The 15,942-nt window shown below is 42.8% G+C and overlaps 1 protein-coding gene across 2 annotated transcripts in view; it reads right to left on the bottom strand.

Annotated features, from left to right (window-relative positions):
• LOC126190971 (snurportin-1) overlaps nucleotides 1-15,942 on the bottom strand; it is a 110,569-nt gene that overhangs the window by 70,510 nt on the left and 24,117 nt on the right. For both annotated transcript variants that reach the window (XM_049931640.1, XM_049931639.1), the window contains exons 2-3: nucleotides 7,391-7,481; nucleotides 5,262-5,396 (exon numbers count right to left, since the gene is read on the bottom strand). In XM_049931640.1, the coding sequence (XP_049787597.1) occupies nucleotides 5,262-5,396; nucleotides 7,391-7,481 (226 nt within the window). The remainder of the gene's footprint in view (nucleotides 1-5,261; nucleotides 5,397-7,390; nucleotides 7,482-15,942) is intronic.

The following is a 15,942-nucleotide window of genomic DNA, read 5'->3' on the forward strand; positions in this document are numbered from 1 at the left end:
GCAACGTAACTGTTGAACAGCTGTGCACATCATATCTGCAATGGAAGGACTCCAACCTCCACCAGGACACTGGTCACCAGACTCATTCTAAAAGCTCCCATCGCTAGGCAAACCTCACAGCGGTGCACTGGGACAAGTACATGCAACGCAGAGGGCGCTGCCAAACCGTAAACCAGACTTCCATAGTCAAGGTGGGATTGAACAAGGGCTTTGTAGAGCTGCAGCAGAGTAGAGCAATCTGCACCAGAGTTAGTATAGCTCAGGCAGCACTTCCGATTGATCTGAAAGGTGAGGTACCCACAACAATCGGGCGTCGAAAACCAGTCCTAAGAATTGATATGTCTCCATTACAGTGAGTGGATCATCATTAAGATAAAGTTCTGGTTCTGGACGAATGGTACGATACCGACAGAAGTGCGTGACACACAACTTAGCAGCCGAAAACTGGAAGCCATGGGTGAGAGCCCATGACTGCCCCTTGTGGATGGCTCCCTGTAGGCACCGCTCAGCAACACCAGTACTGGTAGAGCAGTACGAAATGCAGAGGTCGTCTGCATACAGAGGGGGCAAGACGGATGGGATATGGAGGGGGAGGGGGGGGGGGGGGGCTATGGGAGGCACTAACTTGGACACAGAAAATATGGAGTAACAGGAAATTCTAGATAAAAATTGAGAGCGGGTCTCTGAGACCCCACTCACATAATGTGGCAAAGGTATGATGGTCGCCAGGTGGTGTCATACGCTTTGCGTGCGATCAAAAAAGACGGCAACAAGGTGTTGGCGTCCGGAAAAGGCTGATCGGATGGCAGGCTTGAGGGACACAAGATTATCAGTGGTAGAGTGCGCCTGGTGGAAGCCGCCCTAACATGGAGCCAGTAGGCCATGTGACTCCAGGACCCAACCCAACCGCCGACACAACATACATTCCAGCAGCTTACAATGTTGGTGAGGCTGATGGGCCAGTAGCTATCCACATCAAGGGGATTTTTACCGGGTTTGAGCACCAGAATGATGCTCAGGCTAAAAATACAGTGCCCAATCTGAAGTCTAGTTAAAACTATCTTCTCCCAACGACGAGGCCGGGAAGATGTCCAAGCACAGGGAAGAGGTTTCATGTCCCGTTATTTATTATCGGGAAGTGCAGACCAATGTGTGTGCCATAAAAGAGCAACACGATGACATAAAATGCTCTCTAGATCGGCAAAGGGAACCATGCAAAGAGCAGGCCGAGGAAGAGAGACTGCAGCCTTTGCCACTGTATCGGCTGCCTCGTTTCTGCCGGTACCAACATGCCGTGGGATATAGAGGAATGCCACAGAGATGGCCCCCAAGGGGAGCATGTGGAGGCAATACTGAATCTGGTGGACCAGAGGGTGGAAAGGATAAAGATCTTGAAGGCTGAGAAGAGAGCTGAACGAATTGGAGCATATAATATACTGTATCCACTTATAGCGACGGATGTATTGGACAGCCCAGAGAACAGCGTAAAGCTCCGCAGTAAAACACGAACACTAGTTGGGAAGCCAAAATCTAATAGGGGTGTTGCCAACAATATAGGCACTCCCAATACCAAAGGTGGTCTTTGAGCCGTAACTGTAAATAAATGTAGCACCCTCCATTTGTGCGCTTAGAGCAGAAAATGCCCCATGACAAAGTATGGGGAGGGTACTATCCTCTGGAAGCTGGGAAGGTCATTGTGAAGGCAGGTCTGGGGGCAAAGCCAAGGTGGCGTCGTACACCAAATTGTCAAGAAAGTTTTAGGAAATTTGAAGGAAAGGGAATGTAGGAGTTGACGGAAGCAGACTCCCAGAGGTAGTAGTGAGGAAGAGCAGCCTGCTTACCCTAAACCCAAGGAGGTGTCGAAAGAAAGGGCATGAGTTTAATGAGAAGGCATGGAAGACATAACTAGCATAAGGACTCAGAAGGACAGCTCGCTGATTGGACAGCGGAGGTTCAGCAGTCTCAGTGTAAAGGCTCTCCATGGGGTTGGTGTAAACAGCTCCAGAGGCGTGTTGACCCAATGAGTTAGAAACTGCGACTGGGTCCACTAAGGTATCTTGCACAACAAGATACAAGGGAGAAACTAGACATGCTGGATAGCTGTCGAATTCGACTCCAAACTACAGATGATGGAATGAAAGTGTTAAAGGAGCTGGTAAAGAAGGCCCAGCTTGCCTTTTGCTATCGCAGATGATGTGACGGGATCGGGTACATAACAGTTTATAGCAGATACAGTTGGCCAACATAAAAATGTGCAGAGCATGTATCCACTCTCATACTGTGTCATGGCACACCTCATTCCACCAAGGAACGGGGGGGGGGGGGGGGGGGGGGGGGGGGGTTATCAGGGCAAAGAGGAGGTACGAGGTATTGACTGTTCTGTGGGTGTAACATGGTAGACCTGATCATCACTGCTAGGAAACTGCCGGTCATCAAATGTTGCTAAAGAGGAGAAGAGAGTCCAATTGGCTTGGGAAAACTGCCTGGGTCTTGGGCGCATAGATGGCAATTGTGGCTGTAATCGGAGGAAACATGGAAAATGGTCACTCGAGTGTGTATCAGCAAGAGGAAACCAGTAAAAGCGCTGATCTATCTGAACAGTACCAACCGAAAGGTCCAAATGAAAGGTCCAAATGAAAGTAGGTTGATGTGGAGGCAGACCAAAAAAGTAGGCTCCCTAGTTTTGAGGCAAACCAGATCTGCTTGGTGGAAGACATTAATTAATAGGGAGCCTCCCTGACAAGGACGCAGAGATCCCCAAAGTGGACAGTGGGTGTTGAAATCCCCAACCAACAAATAGGGGGGACGGGGGGGTGGAAGCTGATCAAGGAGATCGGCTCTTGCCATTGGTGTGGATAATGAAAAGTGTATGGTACAAAGAGAAAAGGTGTGTCCAGAAAGGAAAAGACGTACAGTGACAGCTTGGAAGGAACTGTTTGAGGGGATTGGGTGATAATGGATAGTATCATGGAGAAGAATTTTAAGACCCTCGTGTGTTGGAGTTCCATCAACACAGGGGAGATCAAACCAGGAAATGAGGGAACACAAAGTGATCATGGGGACATAGCTTTGTTTACCGAAGACAGAAGACAACCGGGATATATGATATTAGGAGGATTGACAATTCATACAGATTAGAGTGAATGCCATGGATATTCCAATTGATATTGACACAGGGTGGACAGAAAACGGAAAAATCTCACCACAGTTGCCGTCAACTCAATAACCACTGAGAGCCGGTGGCTGATGGCGTGGAATGGCATTCAGCCAAAGGCAGAAGATCCTAACCCCAAATTGTTCATGGGGCAGCTCCTGCCACCAGTGACTGGCTGGTTGATCAGCCACCAGTGGTGTGTCTCAGCAACATGGAAGACGGCTGAGGGCGGTTACTGCTGGGTGGTGCTGTACAAGGGAGATGCCGTGGCGGAGAATGAGAGGAACTTTTGTTTCTTATGAGCCTTCTTGGAAGCAGGATGTTGAGATGAGGGAGGATTTGATGATTGTGAGGTCTGTGTATGTAAAAAATCTTCACAAGTAGGCTCTCTTTTGGAAGTCCAGGTGTCCAATTTTGGGGCCCTTGATATAGCAGGAGCCGATGAAGGTTGAGTCTTAGAGGGAGCAGGTGATAGTGTGGAGATTGAATGGGTGATCTTTGGGCAGGCCGATCTGACAACTGTGGTGCTAAAGGTGAGATCGCAAGTCCGCATGCTACCTCCTTAGTAGGTCAAGGAGAGGCGAAGACAGTGCTATATTTACCAACTGGGAACACAGTGGTCTTTCTACTGGTGAATAACTTACGAGCAGCAAGGGTAGACACCTTTTCCTTCACTTGGATTTCCTGAATAATTCATTCATCTCTAAAAATGGGACAATCTCTAGAGGAAGCAGTGTGGTCGCCCATACAATTCATGCAATGAGGGGATGGAGGTGGACAATGACCATCATGGGCATTCCTGCCACAGGTAACACATTTGGCCGTATTGGAACATAACTGGCTGGTATGATTAAACCGCTGACACCGATAGCAATGCTTAAGGATGGGTATGTAAGGGCAAACTGAAATCATCTCATAACCTGCTGTAATGTTCGATGGAAGTTGAACTTCGTCAAATGCCAAGAAGAGAGTGCAGGTCTGTACCAATTCCTTTTCAACCCTTTTCATGACTCAATGTATGGTCATTACACCCTGATCAGACAGGTAATTTGGACTGTCCTCATTGGATAATATGTCGAGTGATCTTTTATAAACCACCCCCCATGATGAATTTAAAGTACGTTGCGCTTCCACCCAGACAGGGAAGGTGTGTAGCAGTGTAGTTCAAAGAAATTTATGTGCCTGGAGAGCACTGTCTGTTTCTAAAAACAAGGTGCCTTTTCGTAACTCAGAACAAGACTTTACAGGACCTGCAATTGCATAGACACCTTTCTGAATAATGAAAGGGTTGATTGTGGAGAAGTCTTGACTTTCGTCAGACCGAGAAACAACTAGGAACTTTGGCACTGCCAGAAGAAAAGAGACTCATCTAGCTTTCTCTTGTGGGCAGAAGTTGTAGAAGTACAAGAAACCATTGTGAAAGCCAGCCACCCCTCCCTCCTTTCCCCTCCCCCCCCCCTGTCGAAAAGGCTCTCATACCAGTTACCATCCCAATGTCATCATTTGATACAACTTTGTTGATAAGTTGGCAATACAAAAATTTGTGCTTGGATCATCATGAAAGAGTTAATCGATAAAATGATGGATGTTGTCAATGTACTTGACGTGTATTTCTCCGTGATGTTTTGGACATAACACATATACAAGTGGCACAATATGTCAGTGAGCACGAGTGTACTAGTCTGGAACTGCTACTGGTGGCTAAGAAAAACAGCATTAACCTGAACACATATGAACAGGGTTTGCACACAAAGTAAGTTCCACAATACTACAAGAAACTAATGCTGGAGTGATTGAACAGTCCACAGGTGCACTGCCAGTTCACCGTGTCCAATGGACACAATATTTTGGCAATGAGACACGTCGCCATCGCCAGTGCGCTGCTCGTAATTGCTAAGCAAAATGGTATTAACTTGAACACACATTAATAGTTTGAGCACAAATTAAGTTCCACAATACTGCAACAAACTGATGTTAGCATGCTCACAGCATTTCGCATTCAACTGTTGAGACAGTTTCTGTGAGTTATCTTTATAGATAATGGTGACAGATAATAAAAATGTTTGATATATTGAAAAGCTTGTTTAGTAAATACTAGAAAACTCACCCTAGATGAAACTACCAAAGTTCGCTTGCCCACAGGACAAGGTACAACATACCACTTGCTATCCAAATCTGCAGGAACTTGCAGCAACCATTCAGACATCATTAGAACACCATAGTATGGCCACTTTCTTGCAACCTGTGGCAAGATCGAGGGGCATGAAAGAATTCAGTCAGTAAGGTTTTGTATCTTCATAGTTTCATTAAATTAATTAAAAGTGAATGCAGACAGATAAAGGAACTAATCAAAGAAAAAACAAACCACTGATTTTTCTGCACTATTTACTTATTTATTTATGCCAAGCCCAACTTAAGAAGCTATCATCACAGCTCAGAAAGCTCACAGATAACCTACAAATGAATAAATGTGGTAAGAGACTCAAGACGATTTTTTTTTAAATCATAATTTGGATTACAAACCACTCATGTAAAATACACTAATAACGTCAAAATTTACAGAAAATGTAACAGATAATCAGAACTGATGTTAAAACCAAACACCATCTAAAGTCATTTATGCCACATTAAAATTCTACAGACAATGACAATTAGACAATTAAGAGTGAATTACATGTACCCTAAGATATAATGAAAACTAGTTAACTGTAAAACAAGAGCTTACTAGACATTAGATACTTCTTTAGCAGTTAATGTCAAACTTCATAATGAAGTATGCAATGACAGTTTGGTTAGCAAATCTAAGGAAACTTTGTTTTATTTATTACATTTAATTAGATAATTGCTCACCAATAAACAGTTATTTTAAAGGGAGAGGGCAACTACAGGGAGTAGGGAGAGACGGTAAGGGGCATAGAGGGAAGGGGAAGGCAAGCAGGCAGGTACAGGAGGGAGTCACAATGAGAAGATAGAGGTGAAGGATGTGCAAGAGGAAGATGTGAGATAGCAGGAGGAAGTGTGACATCAAGGAGTGTGGGAAGCAAGAAGAAGAAGAAGAAGAAGAAGAAGAAGAAGAAGAAGAAGAAAAAGAAGAAAAAGAAGAAGAAGGGAAGGAGAAAGAGGAGAAGGTTGAGGAACAAATAGAGAGACAGTCGAGGCATGCAGCCACAGCCAGCAGGGGTGGGTGGGGATGGGGGTGGAGGAGGTGGTAGAGGGCAATAATAGATGGGAGAAGAGAGTTTTAGGGGGAAGAGGAGAGGGAGACAGCAGAAAGTGAGGAGATGATGAGACAAAGGAAGACGGGAAGGAGTCAGAAGAGTGTGGGAAAAGTGGGGATGGGAGAGAAGGTCAGCTGCAGTTGGGAGGAAAACAAGTGCAGGTGGGGAGGCGATTTGGGCAGGAAGGAGATAGCAACAGGGGAGATGGCAGGACAGGGTTGGCTGAAGGGAGAATGGGAGGAAATAACGGATGAGTGGTGAAGGGGTCCAGCATGGGGTAGAGTCCAGATGGGGGGAACATTTATGGAGGTGAGATGGGGTGGAGGGGGGAAGGGATGAGTGGTGAAAGGTTTAGAAGGTGGGCCATGAGAGGTAGGGGGCAGCGCTTGAGGGAAGCAGTGGGACTGTGAGAGATTGGGGGGGGGGGGGGGGGTGGTGAGAGGACGGGTTAGCATGGAAAGGAAAGGGGCAACTGAAGGGGGAAGAGAAGAGGGTTTGAAGCGATGAAGGGTTGGCCTTGCCACTGACTGTAAACATCTTGTAAATATATATATTTTTATGTCAATAATATTAGAAACTATGTGTGGCATAGGATAGAACTGGATAATATAATTCTTTCTAGTGTTGTTTCTGAGAGGAATTAAAAGTGCCCAAATAGGCTACAATGGCTAGTGAATCTTAAGATTTCTTAACATGATGAGATCTACATAACACAACAAAGAAATAAATTATGGAAGAATTCTCATCCTGAAGTATGTGGATGGTGGTTGTTGGATGTTGGCAATGTAGGTGGCACATTGTGGCAACTATTATAAATACAATGGTAATTTTAGTTCCATTTCTGTGTTTCAGAAAGTAATTAAAACTGGAATGTTTTGCTGTTACTTGTGATCCAGTAACTAAAACTACTAGGTTATTACTTGTAAGTGGTGTGCCAATAATGGCTGTAAACATTTTGAAGGACTGACAAAGTTATAGAGTAGAAGTCTCATTCTTACTCTAAGTGTGTAAAGCTTACTCTGGGAGTAGTGCAGTCCATTGACTCATCTTCAAGATCTTCTTCCAGGACAAGCAATCCACGTGTTTTGTTGAAGGATTCATCCCTACTCCTATATAAGAAATAGATAAATACAGCAGAATGCAAAAACAGTTTTCAAAATACACATATAGTTACTGTAAAAGAACGCATTAATGGATTGGAAACTCCTCACTTCCTAGATGAGTAACTGACAGATGAAGTCAGTGTATTTTTACCTAGTAGCAAAATGGTTAGCAGGATGGTGGGAGGTTCTTTATTTTAAATGTGTATAACCAAACAAGGGTAAACTTGTTCATAGTGATTTTGGGGATTTTGCAAGTTCCAGTTATCATATGCAGGGTACCTCACTGTGATGGGGAACCAATTAATTCATTCACGAAAACTTATCACTTCCCACTGAGAAAACTTGCTGTAATATTACATTTAATAATAGTTTTGAAACTATTAGCTACCTATCAACAAAAGTTGTCAACAGCAGGGGCCATTTCAGTTCCTACTGTTAAACACGAGTGAGTCAAATGAAGAACATAAATATGGAATCGCAAAAACAAACAACTACCGCCCAATTTATCTTCTGACAGCTCTATCAAAAATTTTTGAGAAAGTAATGTATTCAAGAGTAGCCTCCCATATTTGTAAAAATAAAGTACTAACAAAATGTCAGTTTGGTTTTCAGAAAGGCTTTTCAACAGAAAATGCTATATACGCTTTCACTGATCAAATATTAAATGCTCTGAATAACCGAACATCACCCATTGGTATTTTTTGTGATCTCTCAAAGGCCTTTGATTGTGTAAATCATGGAATTCTTTTAGATAAGCTAAATCATTATGGTTTGAGTGGGGCAGTGCACAAATCGTTTAATTCATACTTAACTGGAAGACTGCAGAAAGTTGAAATAAGTGGTTCACGTAATGTTAAAACAACAGCTGATTCCTCAAACTGGGGGCTATCAAGTACGGGGTCCCACAGGGTTTGGTCTTGGGTCCTTTACTGTTCTTGATATATATTAATGACTTACCATTCCACACTGATGAAGATGCAAAGTTAGTTCTTTTTGCTGATGATACAAGTATAGTAATAACATCCAGAAACCAAGAACTAAGTGATGTAATTGTAAATGATGTTTTTCACAAAATTATTGAGTGGTTCTCAGCAAACGGACTCTTTAAATTTTGATAAAACACAGTATATACAGTTCCGTACAGTAAATGGCACAACTCCAGTAACAAAAATATACACTTTGAACAGAAGTCTGTAGCTAAGGTAGAATTTTCAAAATTTTTAGGTGTGTCCACTGATGAGAGGTTAAACTGGAAGCAACACATTGATGGTCTGCTGAAATGTCTGAGTTCAGCTACGTATGCTATTAGAGTTATTGCAAATTTTGGTGATAAGAATCTCAGCAAATTAGCTTACTATGCCTATTTTCATTCACCGCTTTCGTATGGCATCATATTCTTGGGTAATTCATCGTTGAGTAGAAAAGTATTCATTGCTCAAAAACGTGTAAGCAGAATAATTGCTGGAGCCCTGCAGACATCTATTTAAGGATCTAGGGATCCTCACAGTATATATGTATATTCACTTATGAAATTTGTTGTTAATAATCCAACCCAGTTCAAAAGTAATAGCAGTGTGCATAGCTATAACACCAGGAGAAAAGATGATCTTTACTATGCAGGGTTAAATCTGACTTTGGCACAGAAAGGGGTAAATTATGCTGCCACAAAAGTCTCTGGTCACCTACCAAACAGCATCAAAAGCCTGACAGATAGCCAACTAACATTTAAAAATAAATTAAAAGAATTTCTAGATGACAACTCCTCCTACTCATAGGTTGAATTTTTAGATATAAATTAAGGGCGGAAAAATAAAAAGAAAAAAAACACAACAACTTAAACATTAGTGTAATGCAATATTTTGTGTAATGTAATATCTTGTACAGACATCTTTTATTAACCTGACACATTCCACATCATTATGAAGTGTCGTATTCATGATCTATGAAACAAGTATTAATCTAATCTAATCTAAACAGCCATGTCACCATTAGTCTATAAATTAGTCAGCATTTTTATAAATGTTGAAGCATTGTGGAGATGCCTATAAAGCAATACAGAAGTAGAAAGAGATTGTGTTATTCAGCTTCTGAAAAAGTAGGGTGTGAAACCTATTTAAAGGAAATGCATAATGAAGGTCTAGTATGGGGATGCAAGCTTGTCACAGCAACGAATAATCATAAGGAGTCGAAAGTTTGCAAGTGGTGTGCCGTGAAGCCAATGGTCTTCATCTAGATCAGGCACATTTAGTTTTGACTTCCGAAAACAGCACAGCCACTGAAGACTTTGTAATGTAAAACCTCTGAGTGACACCAGATCATAAAGAAGCAACTGTAAATCATTGCCATTTTGCAACACATCAGGTTGGACATGATGTGCTCAATTTGTAGGATGTGTCTGTAACACAGGTTCCGCAGCAGCTTACACCTGGATTAATAAAAAGGCAAGTTTATGCCTCTTACACAAGATGATGACGTCTCACTTGCAAGATCTGCCCCTAGAAATGATACCTGGGTTCAGTACCACCAACCAGCAGAGCCAGTAGTGACTAGATCTGATATGGTCAACTTAGCTGCAGCCAGCAGGACAATAACGTCCTTGGCTAGTTGTGAATCTGACCATAGTGATGGCCCACAGGGCAATTGGCAGCAGTGTGTCGAGAAGGAGGCACTGGCTGACACTGGCAAAGCTACTTCCGTAAAGCAGAATCAGCTACAAAGGTATCTTGACTCCTCCCAGACTCTAGCACAACAGTCCTGTTTCCACAATATTGTTCTCCAAAGCTACAACCAAACAGCATTGTATTGCCAAATATTTTCCTGCTCTTGTTTTCCTTGCCTGTAACTTACTCTTATTGGCCCATGCACTGTTCATTCTCCAACCAATGAGATGCAGCATTACAAACTCTTAGCATGCAATAGATTTTTTTTTTTTTTCCATCCTCCAGTAAGTGCCCAATTTCTTAAAGAATCAAACTCCCATATATAAAACATCTTCAAATATGTAATTACTTTACAAATAAATTTCTGTCTTAAATATTTGGATTTAAACAGGCAAGTGATAAAAAAATTAAGAAAGGTGTGAAATTATGTTTAAAGTTTGCTGGAACTCGCTAAGTGGTCTCATGAAACACTAGATCAATACAAACTGGGTAATTCATGTTCCATATTAAGAAAAAAGTTAATTTTTCATGCTTCTCAATATTTATAATGCCATATCTCCTGAACTATGTATGGTAAAATTATATAATTTTATAGGTACATTCACTGATGTATGTATAGATACTACCTGCAAAGTGTGTTGCGAATAGAGTTGGTTGTAAAGAGGTGATAAATTAAAACACCATGTCTGATGCTGAAGTTTGACTGCTTGAGAGTGAAAATGCAGTAAGCAATAAACTTTTTTTTTTTTTCCTTTCCTTGTGGTGTGGTGTATGTGGTGGTGTGGTGTGTGGTGAGCTGGGGTGCAGCGAGAAAAAGTTTTGTATAGGTCTGAAATTATGTGTAAACTTTGTCTGTAGTCGCTAAGTGGTCTCATTCTCAAACTTGATGAATGAACCCCACGTATTAGTGTGCTGTCAATTATACTGCAGTAAGACAAACACACAGTTTCTGACTGTAATACTTGTCTTCTTGTGTTAAACTTATAATATCTTTTAATGAGTAGATTATAACAGCATTTAAAATTATCAAATATGGTTGATAATTATGTGAAATACTGAAATTAAATTTCTACTGCTGCTACACTGCAGTTGGCACTGAGTTCCAGGATAATATTTTAGTAATACAGATGCCATGTCATCTGTTGACAAACAGTTAATGGGAAGTTTCGAAATACCTACACCAGTTTATGGATTGAACACAAACACAAATAGAGTTACCTGCATATTAAATTACTTCACTCCTAAGTTTATCACTACATACACACATTTCTGTCGTGGGAGTACAGAACTGCAATATTATTTATCACATACATTATGGGAAGTATATACAGGGTGAGTCACTAACTATTGCCACCTAGAATAACTCCTGAAGTATGATAGTAGCTGAAAAGTTTGTGGGACAAATGCTGCATGGGACAACAGGGGCCATAATATGACGTATTGGTTTTTTGTTGCTAGGTGGGGTCTCGTCACAGATATGAAGGTCAACATGGTTTTTTGAAATGGGATGCTACAGTTTGGTACTTATTTTCTGATAGCGGCTATCGAGATGAATCCAATGATGTGTAACAAACAGTAAGGTCTTTGAAAGTCAACGAAGGTCAAAAAGGTGACATGAACGTCCATTTACAGAAGGTGTTTGAAGTGATGACCATTGGTATCAATGCAGTGCTGCAATCTTCTTATGGATTGAGTAGTATTCCTTATCACTTCAGCAGTTATCAAAGCACATGCTCTGACAATTCTCTCTCATATATCGTGAAAATAGTAAGTATTCACTGAATACAGCGTATCCATCTAACGTGACAATGACTTGTAAACACCATTCGACGGTTTCGCAATACAACACTAATAGGAATGGCAAGACTAGTATCGTCAAATCAAGCGAATGTGAATGCTGTATTCCTTTGAAGAACAAGTCCATATGCTTCTCATTTACAAGAATGCCAACGTAATTCAGAGAGAGCTACAGACTTATATGCTGAAAGATATCCTCAACGTACTCACCCTACATGTGGTACATTTAAATGTGTGTACGATACACTGAGAACAACTGAGTCTTTAACGCATCAGAAAAGTATCAGGCAAAGGTAAGTTACTAACGAGGAAATAGAAAATGGTACTCTTGCCACTGTGGTTCGAGATACTCGTGTTGGTTCATGTTAAATCGCAAGGGAATAGGACTTGGGCCAGAGTAGTAGTGTTCATGTTCTGCATCACCATAAATTTCATCCTTACCATATCAGTCTCCTCCAAGAATTAACTGGTACAGATTGTATGCGTCACACTGAATTCTACCGATGGGCTCAACTTCAGATTCAGAGGGATGACACGTTTATTAATCTGATTTTATTTACTAATGAGACTACATTCACAAACCATGGAAACATTACTTTGCATAACATGCATTACTGGGCAACTGAAAATCCATGTTGGCTGCAGCAAGTTGCCCACCAAAAACCATGGATGGTTAATGTATGGTGTGGGATTCTGGGTGACAGAATTATTTATCGAAGGAAATCTTAATGGTAGAAAGTACACAACATTCCTGCAAGAAACATTAGATCTGTTATTGGAAGAAGTCGTCATCGTCATGTCCTCCTCACCATGTCCAGTGACAGTGACTCCATCAGTCATTTAGTCCGTATTGCAGTGGGCTCAGATGTAGATTGCATTTGCTTTGAAGATCCGGTCACACGAAGTGCAATACAGTTTCCCAGTGGAACTATACTTATAGATGTAATTAGGCTTGGGCTTAGATTTGCGGAGTTTTCGTTTATCGTTCAGGTTCTTTAGGCGGATATGCTCGAATTGTTCCACACTCTTGTGTACAGTTGAGAGACACTCTGATCGGTGCAATGCAAGCTCCTCCCAACGTTTGCTCGGAATGCCACAGGCTGTGAGGTGGCATTTGAAGGTGTCTTTATATCACAGGTGTTGGCCACCTTGCTGCCGCTTTCCACACAAGAGCTCTGAGTAGAACACCGCTTTGGGAAGGCTACTGTCGTCCATGTATATGATATGGCCACTATCTCAGTTGGTGTTTCAGTATGAGAGCTTCTATGCAAGGCAGTTTCACGCGATGCAAAATCTCCATGTTGGGAACACGGTTTTCCTATTTCATGCAGAGAATTGATCTCAGACAGCATGGATGAAAGGTGTCTAGCCTCCTACTGTCAGCTTTATAACAGCACCAGGTTTCTGAGGCATAGAGTAAAGTTGGTAATATTATTGCTTTGTAGACCGCAATTCTAGTTTGTAGTCTGAGATCGTAATTTCCATACTCGGCGAGGTCAGTTTGCCGAAAACTGAGGCTGCATTGGCTATATGAGCTGCAATTTCTGTTGTCAGGCTGTTGTCACTTCTAATTTGGCTACCTAGATATTTAAACTGTGACAAGTTTTCCAAATGTTTGTTGTCCAACTTAATACTGCAGCCGTCTGTATTGGAACCGTTAAGTGGTTGTTGAAGGACTTGCATATTGGTGATGCTTATGACTAAACCAAATCTTCGGCACGAGTCATTTCGCAGGATCATGTACGTTTGGAGAGATTCAGGAGAATTAGCCATCATGCATACGTCGTCTGCATAAAGAATTTCTAAGATAGATATTTTATTTACGCAACTTTTTTTCTGAGGCAAGAGATATTGAACACACTTCTGTCTGTTCTCGAGTCAAGACCCATTTGACCACTGCAGGCTTTGGTCGCGTCTCTCACAACAGCTGCGAAATAAAGTGAGAAGAGTGTGGGAGCCAGTACACAGCCTTGTTTTACAGTGCATGTCACAGGAAACTGGTCTGAAAGCTCATTTTCATGGTAGATTTTTGCCATCATGTTGTCATGAAACTGCCCTTTCAAGTTAATAATTTTGTCAAGGCAGCTGGTTTTCTTTAGTATAATCCAGAGAGCTTCCCGTGGGACTCGGTCAAATGCTTTTTCCAGGTCTACAAAGCAAATAAACAGATGCTGATGTTGCTCTAAGCTTTTCTCTTTAATTTGTTTGACAACAAATATGGCATCCACTGCGTCTCTGTTTGGGTGAAAGCCACACGAGGTCTCTGGTAGCACTTTCTGCAAGGTGCGTTAGCCGGTTTTTTTTTTTTTTTTTTGTTTTAGGGCACACAACTTCAATGGTCATTAGCGCCCAGACTACGTTAGGAATGCACTGCGAGGCACAAGTTTAAAACAGCAACTAAAAGGAAAAACACGATAAAGACAGACTGACAAGCATAGGATTAAAAAAACAGCATAATCAAGTGCTTAGAGAGGTTGGTCAAGTTGATAAAACGAAGAACGCGAGCAGCTGCTCGTGGGTCATCCGCTAAAATGGCATCTAGAGTACATGGCAGGCCAAGATCAAGACACAGTGTGTTAAAATCCGGACAGGACATTAAAATGTGGCGGACCGTCAGCAATTCCCCACATGGGCAGAATGGCGCCGGCGCAGTCATCAGCAGATGGCGATGGCTGAACTGGCAGTGTCCAATTCGTAACCGGGCCAAAACGACCTCTACCGCCGAGAAGGGCGGGAGGAGGACGTCCAAGCCGTGGGAAGAGGTTTCAAGGCCCGAAGCTTGTTGTCCGTAAGTGCAGCTCAATCGGCATGCCACAGCGATAAAATGCGCCAACAAATGACCCTGCTACAATATGACGAAGGGACACAACAAGAAGCTGTCCGAGGCTGGAGGACCGCAGCCTTGGCTGTGGCATCTGCAGCTTCGTTCCCAGGGATACCGACATGGCCAGGAACCCACATAAAGCTAACCTGAGAACCGACGTCCACCAGCTGCTGAAGAGAGCGTTGGATCCGGTGCACGAAAGGGTGAACCGGATACGGATCACTGAGGCTCCGGATGGCACTCAGGGAATCGAAGCAGATGACATAAGCAGAATGTCGGTGGCGGCAGATGTAAAGAACAGCCTGGTAGAGGGCAAAGAGCTCAGCTGTGAAGACCGAACAATGGCCATGGAGCCGGTATTTGAAACTTTGTGCCCCGACAATAAAAGAACACCTGACCCCGTCATTGGTCTTAGAGCCATCTGTATAAATGAAGGTCATATTAATGAACTTCGTACGAAGTTCGACAAAACGGGAGTGGTATACCGAACCGGGGGTAACCTCCTTTGGGAGCGAGCTGAGGTCAAGGTGAACGCGAACCTGAGCCTGGAGCCAAGGTGGCGTGTGACTCTCGCCCACTCAAAAGGTTGCAGGGAGTGAAAAATTAAGGTGTTGAAGGAGGCGATGAAAGCGAACTCCAGGGGGTAGCAGGGCAGAGACATACAACCCGTATTGACGGTCGAGAGAGTCGTCAAAAAAGGAACGATAAGACAGGTGGTCGGGCATTGACAGTAGCAGACAGGCATACCGACAAAGCAGTATATCGCGCCGGTAGGTGAGTGGCAATTCACCAGTGTCAGCATGAAGACTCTCGACGGGACTAGTATAAAACGCTCCGATCGCAAGACGTAAACCCCAATGTTGTATGGAGTTGAGGCGGCGTAAGATGGATGGCCGTGCAGAGGAGTATACGAAGCTCCCATAATCCAGCTTGGAGCGCGGACGATCGACCGATATAGACGAAGTAGGACGGTTCGATCCGCTCCCCACGACATACCACTGAGAACACGGAGGACATTTAGAGAATGGGTACAACGGGCAGCCAAATACGACACATGTGGAGACCAGCTAAGTTTCCTGTCAAATGTAAGACCTAAAAATTTTGTTGTCTCCGCGAATGGGAGAGCAACGGGACCGAGTCGTAAGGACGGTGGGAGAAACTCTTTGTAGCTCCAGAAGTTAATACA

Source organism: Schistocerca cancellata, chromosome 6 (genome assembly GCF_023864275.1).
Source record: "Schistocerca cancellata isolate TAMUIC-IGC-003103 chromosome 6, iqSchCanc2.1, whole genome shotgun sequence".
Lineage (NCBI taxonomy): Eukaryota > Metazoa > Arthropoda > Insecta > Orthoptera > Acrididae > Schistocerca > Schistocerca cancellata.